Source organism: Argopecten irradians, unplaced genomic scaffold, assembly GCF_041381155.1.
Source record: "Argopecten irradians isolate NY unplaced genomic scaffold, Ai_NY scaffold_1048, whole genome shotgun sequence".
Taxonomy (NCBI): Eukaryota; Metazoa; Mollusca; class Bivalvia; order Pectinida; family Pectinidae; genus Argopecten; species Argopecten irradians.
This window is the reverse complement of record NW_027188515.1, coordinates 1-8,420: the sequence shown is the minus strand read 5'-3', so window position 1 is coordinate 8,420 and position 8,420 is coordinate 1. Positions and strand designations below refer to the sequence as shown.

Genomic DNA, 8,420 nt, shown 5'->3' with positions numbered 1-8,420 from the left:
AATTTAACTTTTTTCGCAGTTATACATATATATTCACATTTGCTTGCCACTTCTACTACATAAACTACATCATAACAAAGTGAAGTATATGACGGTATAACTGACACCCAAAACGTGACCATTATGACGTCACTAATGTTGACGTGGTGACGTCAACTGATCATCGTCAAAATGGATGTTCCATCTTGTGGATTAAATCGTCGTTGATAAACGGTTTTCCGGGTCTAGCTTAAACCATGTTAATGCAGAGACCCTAAAATGAGTTGATAATGTAAATATAAACATTAAACTATCTTCCTATGGCATATATGGTCTATATAGATGCCAGAAATTTGCAGACAATCATCTCATAATGCGCTAGCGCGCATTATGAAGATTGTCTGCAAAGCTCTGGCATCTATATAGACCATGGATGCCATAGGAAGATAGTTTAATGCTTCAACATTTGCCTTCGCTTGTCAGTTGTCACACTTACAATACACAAACCAAGCAGAAGTGAATTATATGATGATATAACTGACATCCAAAACGTGACTTTGTTGACGTGGAGACGACATTCGCTAACTGTCCAAATGGCTGCTCCATCTTGTGCATGAAATCATTGTTGATAAACAGGTTTCTTGGTCTAACCTCAACACGTTTTAAGCAGAGACCCCCAAAATGAGTAAATAATTTAAAATTAAGTATTAAACTATCTTTTAACCAACATTGCCTGCAATTTACAAAGACCATGGACTACATAAAAAGAATATATTGTGATTTTAAAATCAATTTTCATTAACACACATACGAACTATGTCGTCATAGCTACATGTGACATCATAATAGTATTATCATAAGTTGTCATATTACATGAGCCCTAATTATGTGAAAAAGATTTAACTAAATGACAGTTAATATCGCTATGTCTTCAGCTTTAAACACACAAAAACACATTTAAAACAGCATTAATCAATTTATTAAGAAATCAAATTATTAAAAGATTAAAATAAAATCTTGTAATTGTTAATTATTCAAAATTCAGCAAACCAAGCAAGCAGTTACGTTATGCATCACGGATAATGGATATCAGTTTCTGATAGTAAGATTTTCCGCCTAACTTTATTTGCTTTGAATAATGCGATAATTATCTATTTATAGACACTTTAACGATGCGCGTGAGTTAAATCATTAAACATCTGTATCAAAGCAACGAAAAGCTCATCAGCATCCTCTATTGTTTTGATGCAAGGCATTTGGTCTCTTGTCATTCCAGTTGTCAATTCAACAATTTGCAAAAACTCATCTGTGCAACCTCGAGGCGGACATTCTGAAGTGAATTCACTTGCGACTTCGTCTATGGTTTCCAAAGTACACGGGAGTGGATGAGAGCGGTCATAAGTTTCATATATTTCAGGTTGATAGTATAGTACGTCTGGGATACCATGAGGTATATTAAGGTGTCGCTGGCTTCTAATTCGGTGAGAGTTCCAATTCAGGACGAATATATCCAATTGTTCTTGAATGATAGGTAAAAAACAAAAACGGATGCATTCACTATGAAGAGGATTTGCTGTATCGAACATACCGCTATCTCTCATGACTCGAAATTTGTTTCTCCAAAAGTCAGTAAATGTAAAGCGCAAAGTGCCCCATAAACGTTCGATTCGTTGATTGCCACTTGATCTGCCTGTAATGTAACTCCGTATGCCTGCCATCTCATCACCGTGATGCATTCTTAAACTGACCTGTAAGTCTTTCACTAAAACATTCTCAGTGCCAGCATCTCCTCTTACTAGGTGCGGAACCCTTCCCAACGTGACGATGAACTTTAGATACAAATTTGCAATAAGCTTTGGATTGTTGTTCGAAAGCCCAGCTTTTAACCATACTATTTTTCTTGAAAATCCATCTATAGCTCCATGAATCGCTATTCCAAATGGTTTAAGCTTATCGTATCCATCAATATGTATGAGATAATTAGGACCTTTACTACAGTATAATCTGCGTCGTAAACAACGTCTTGATCTCCGATTCACTCCTTCTGCGTCAATGATACTTAAACATGTCCTCACGGTATTCTGAGTTGCACGTATCCCATGTACAACATTCAGTAACCTCCACATTGCTTTGTAGCCTAGATTACAGAAGCCCTCTCGGTGCAGATTAATAATTGTTTGTATTATCTCTTGCAATGGTCTCTCACATGCGTGTCTCCTTAATCCAAGTCTTAACTTGATTCGTTTCACTGTTGACGTGCTGATGACAACTCCATGAACAAGCATAAGAAACCCGCATATTTCCCGTGAATTATACATAAGTCCAAAGTAGTACCTGACAAGGTCATCGTTGGATGCATTATCTCCTGGGTATGGAAGAACGGCCTCTGATAGCACAAAGCAACTCAGCAATATCAGGAACTGAAAACAAAGATATATATTATTTTCAACACTTAAATAGATAGGTATAACCTCAGAGTGCAAGCAGAAATAAACCTTTTTGCAATGTGGCGTACAAACATCAATTACCCATTACATATCCTTATCCAGTATCTATTTAAAAACAATATATACACTTCTCCAGAGAGAGCTTTCAATTCAAGTGATGAAACGTCAGTCATGGCGTCAGGTTATAATATAGATCTAAGTATTTAAAGGTCAAATATTTCGAAAATGGTATGAATTCTGTTATTATAAATAGCAATTGTAGTATTAAGTTCAATATTGTTTCACCGTCAACTATATTATTTCAAAACAGATTACAATAAAGAATTGTAGACAGAAAATGACATTTTAAACTAAATTGGTATAACTGTAAGGGGAATGCGGCATACATATGCATACAACAGCAATAATATTCCTGATAGATAATAAATATTGATTATAGAAATTTTACATACGGTTCCACATTTATTTGATTGTATCCACTTTGAGGAGGTTAAGTTTAACATACCTTATGTAAGCCCATCTTTGTTCACCTTGTCATTCTTCCGCTATTGATGATTGACCACCAAGGAAGCTACCGGGCAATTACACAATGAGGCGATTACAGGATCGACTTCATGGTTTTTTCCAAGGCAAATCGATTTGCTCATGTCGACATGGTGTTATAATTTGTAAAATGGACGACTTGAGTAAGTCGTATTCATATCTTTACCGGTACATATCGACTTAACAGCAAGTCGCCCGTTGTGTATCTATTAAATGTCGAGTTCGGTAACATCGACAAAATGTGGGTTTTAGTGACCAAGTCGTATAAAACATGTCGCTAAATCCTCAAGGATCACGTCATGTCGCGTATTTAAAGTCATTTAGACTACGATTTATCACAACAAAAGAAGGCCCAAATACGTTTCCATAACTATCTTTGAATATTATGGTGGCTGATTACGGCCATCTCGTGTTGTTGTGTTGTCGCCTTGTCGTGTTGTCGCCTTGTCGAGTTGTCGCGGTCTCAAACTGCGACAACCCGAGATTAAACAGTTAAAATGTCGACTTGTCGCGTTTTCGAACCGCGACAAGTCGACAACACGACAAGACGACAAGTCGACAACACGACAAGTCGACATTTCAAACACGCTAATTAGCGCGTACAGAATATCGTGTTGTCGCGGTAAAATGTCGACTTGTCGTGTTGTCGAGTTGTCGACGACTTGTCGTGTTGTCGCCTTGTCGTGTTGTCGACTTGTCGTGTTGTCGAGTTGTCGACTTGTCGCCTTCCTGTACACATGCGCAAACAATGGATAACACTCGCCATATTGGATTGCTAATGAAAATAATTGTGTGCATGTGTTTGTACCTAGATGAAGAAATTTGATAGCAATTTCTTTACCGAGAGTTGTCAAAGTATTTTTCTCTGAACTATGAATTTCAATAATTTGTTTATTATAAGATAATCGTGTAATAATGGTCTAGTCACGCCGTCTGATTAGTACGCAGTAATCGTCATCTGTTAATTTTAAGGTCACTTGAACCGCTAAGGCCTAATAGTTCGAAGGCCCGTTAATCCGAAAATTAGAAAATATTGCAATTTTATGGTGGCATATTTCTGCTATCGATTTGCCGACTTACGACTTAATAATGTCGACATCGTTAAGGCATTAAGTCGAAATCATATCGGAATATGTCGACATAAACAGAAGAATATGTCGACTTACCACATGTACATGCCCACATAATGAATCCAAGATATTTATGTAGACAGTCGGTAACTCGGCGATTAATGTGTTTATGCTCGGGTGTGACACCGACTTGTCAGTTATTGATGTCGACATCTAAACTAAAAGATGTCGACATCTGGTCTTGAAAGTGGAAATCAAAGGCCACCCTTTCATAGAGCACTGTGTAGATCGACGTTGATTTTGTTAATTCAAGTTTTTATTCATTTGATTTCAAAAAAAAAAAAAATGTGATCCTGCACATCCCGGCCATGAAACTGTAGCCTGCGTGTACGTAGTTGTTAGCCCTAGCTAAGGAAGTGTACAACGAATTATAAATATATATAACCGTGGGTTGAAAATTCTTTTCAAAGCTGTGTGTGTGTTTTTTTGATTGGCATTCGTACCAAGTCCATGTAGTACATACCGTACTATACTATATCAAAAGAATGAATGAAAATAAAAATAAAAAAAAAATAAAAAAAGACTTTTTTATGTTGTATTTTCTTGTTAGCTTGGCCTACATAAATAAATGTAAATCTCTGCCTCGATACACTTATATAAAGGCACAACGAATTTTTGTTACGGTCTTAATGGTCAGATTCAAACTTTGGGCTAAAAATCCTCCAGGGACGCGGTTTTAAACTCCCAACTCGCGATACATCTGCATCTATTTTTCGTAGTAAAAACATGCGTTCTTTGTAGTCAAACGTAGTAAAAAAAAGTCACGTGCTTATACCTCATTCATGCCATTGGCCGGAATATACAATTGTATTATGGGTAACTAGTGATCACGTGATTTTGTGTTTACTTCCAAATATGGTGATAGTTTGCTTGCCATTTCTTCGGAGAAATTGATTTATTTGAAAATATTTAGACTCCAAAGTATTATTAATATTGCATGCATATCATTTTGACTTGCACATATGTATTATTTTACTATAAATAATGATCTGAAATGAGTTATAAAACTATCATTTTCACGTTTTGTAAATAAATGATATAATACGAATTGACCAATTCATTAGGTGTAACCGTCTAATCTAAAATCAGCGAAGATCGGCTACTCCCGGCTAAATTCGTAGAATTCTAAACTTATATTTATATATATTATTACCTGCTTAAGGGCTCAGAACATATACATATAACACAGAGAAAATAAGGCCAAAGTATGTATAAATACCAGGTCAGAGAAATCACTCTATTTGGAAGTAAACACACACTCATGTGATCACTAGTTACCCACTAATACAATTCCATATTTCATTTCATCAAATTTTATTGACATATTGGTGTTGTATTGTCAATAGGATTGAACAACAGGCTTAGCCTATACACATTCTCTCCTAAGGTGTACCGATGTTTATGGACACAATATATATATATATATAAATTAATTGAAATGAATTTTTATAACAGACATATAAGGGGTTTGTAAATAAAGGGGAATAACTCTTATAAACTCTCTCATACTTCTTTCACACATATACACAAAATAAGGTATAATTTACACATGTACTTAATTTATAATATATTATAGTTTGATTTATATTTATAATCTGGAGATTGGTAGTCTAGACCTGAAAGTCCATGTGCAAAGTTGCACAGGTCACTGCTACCAACTCTGTTATTTGAGATATATTTAGATTATAACATTATTTACAGATCGTGATAGTGTTATTAGATAGGTACATGATAAAATACAATTTGTACAATCTTGAAGTCATGCCTAAGCAGGATATAGTGTTTTATATGATTCGGCTAATCTCCATGATTTTCTCAATATTCCGTCATAGTCATGGCATACATTTATACTAATAAGACTATATCTTCAATCTATAACATATACAAGTTAAATCGATGGGATTTACCAATAAAGTTATGTACCTGATTTAATATTTGTCTATTTGTATGTCCATCACAGTCAGGGCAGCCTTGGAGAAATACATTTACATTAATATGATTATGTCTACCATAGGAATTAAGAGAGTTAAAGAGGAGTATTCTTGAATTGTTAAATAAAGGACATTCCAGAAAGTAATGTGAGACTGTTTCATGTTCAGTAGAGCAGTTACAAATTGGACTGTCAATAAGATGATCATGATATAAGTCAAAGTTTAGATTACTACAGGAGTTCCTTAGTTGACAGAGGACAATATTGGCTCTCCTGTCACCTTCTGTTTTGAAAATTTGTGTAGATTCACGGTCAGATAGAATATCTTTATTTAAATATATTTTGAACGCTTCAATAGAGGGTATATCAATTAGATCAGGATTAGATATGTTAACTGTGCGACACATAAAAGGGATAAAACTGTCAAAGTAATTATTTGTTCTACATAGTGGTGAGTTAAAAATTCTTTGCTGTCTTAGTGCATAGGGATTTTCATTATTAGTAAATGGTATTAGAATGTCTTGAAGATATTGTGGTGAGTGTCCATGTAGTATCTTGTATATCATAATGTGTTTGTGTTTATTTCTTCTTTCAGATAATGTTTCCCATCGTAATTCATTATATAGTTTTTGGTGTGATGTCCCTGATCTTAAACCTGTAATTATTCTAGCAGCTTCTAATTGTACTGATTCTAGTAAATCCTTTGCTTGCTGTGAGCAATTATCCCATATGATGTCTGCATATTCTAATATTGGTCGAATGAAACCTGTGTATATTTTGATTAAAGATTTTCTATGTATTTTATTTTTAACAAATCGTAGAATACTCAATCTATTATATGCTTTTTTGTATATATTTTGTATGTGTTCTTTCCAAGTGGCATCATCCTGAAGTGTAAGTCCTAGGTGTTGGTGAGATGTTGTGTCTGTGACTTGTTTACCTTGGAAATATAATGGAGGGTGATGAGTGTCCTGTTTTCTTGAGAATAATACTGATTTAGTCTTGTTTGGATTGAAATTGATATCCCAGGTAGTAGCCCAATGTGAAATATTAGTTAAGTCAACATTAAGAATTTGTGCAGCTTGTGCAGGGTTGTTATCAATTATGATATAAAGGGAAGTGTCATCAGCAAAGAGTTTTATATTAGTGTCTACTGTAGAAGTTATGTCATTAATGAAAAGTAGAAATAGTAGTGGCCCAAGGACCGATCCCTGGGGTACTCCTGCTTTAACATTTCTAAATTGTGAAAAATAACCTTCAGTGTTTACTCTTTGCATTCTGTCAGAGAGATAATTTTCAAACCAAAGAAGAAGATTTCCGTTGATACCATATGATTTTAGTTTAAATAGAAGACCTTTATGCCAAACCCGGTCAAAAGCTTTGCTTATATCACAAAATACAAATCTGAGTTCTTTTCCTTTATCCATATTACTGACAATTTCATGATAAATAAACAAAAGTTGGTTAACTGTAGAATCACCAGGTGTAAAGCCAGACTGGTTCTTTGTAATTACTTCATTTTGGACCAGAAAGTTATATAAATATTTAAATATAATTTTCTCTATGAGTTTACTGAAGCATGCTGTGATAGAGATTGGTCTATAGTTTGTTACTTCGTTAGTAGAACCATTCCCCTTATATATAGCATTAACATTTGTTCTTTTCCAGTTAGTGGGTATTATTCCAGATTGTAGGGTCTTATTAAATAGCAGTGTGAGTGGTAGTGTTAGAGACGTTTGGAGTTTTTTCACAATTCTAGGGATTATACCATCAGGACCAGGAGGTTTATTGGAATTAAGGATTTTAAGTTGGTCAGCAACATCTTGCTGAGTGATGTGGATATCAGACAGTGAGTTAGGAGGATTAGGTTGTGGAGTTTGCGGAAGCTCTATGTCAGGAGTTGAGGTGGCAATGTTAGTGAAATGTTTATTAAGAAGTTCAGCTTTATCAACAGGGTGATGGATTAATTGGTTATCTGATTATTCCATATTTATTTCGGCCAATGGCATGAATGAGGTATAATCACGTGACTTGTTTTACTACGTTTTACTACAAAGAACGCGTGTTTTGTACAATCATTGTCGACAAGTCTAGCGGTAGATTCAGCTCTCTCCATTGTTGTAATGTATTAGTGTTACTTATATAGTATGTATTGTTGGAAATCGATAGATGATTGTGATGGGAATGACTTGGGGTTCGTGGGTTTTATACAACCATTTGATTACTTAAGGAACCATGACATGGAGCAAATCAGAAATTGTCACTTTCCCTCATCAGTGTCCAAAACTGACCGCTGTCGAACCCACGTGCGTGTCCGTCGACCCGTGACAGGTTAACGTGTGAGTTTAACGCCCGTCGATTTGTTTTGATAACGGATTTCAAAGTGACCAT

The 8,420-nt window shown here is 35.1% G+C and overlaps 1 protein-coding gene across 1 annotated transcript; it reads right to left on the bottom strand.

Moving 5' to 3' along the window:
• Positions 1-1,010: 1,010 nt before the first annotated feature.
• On the bottom strand, positions 1,011-2,504 carry LOC138313907 (uncharacterized; the record flags this gene model as incomplete). Its single annotated transcript, XM_069254152.1, has 1 exon — positions 1,011-2,504. A coding segment is annotated over one exon (1,359 nt), but the record flags the coding sequence as incomplete, so codon positions are not given.
• Positions 2,505-8,420: the final 5,916 nt, after the last annotated feature.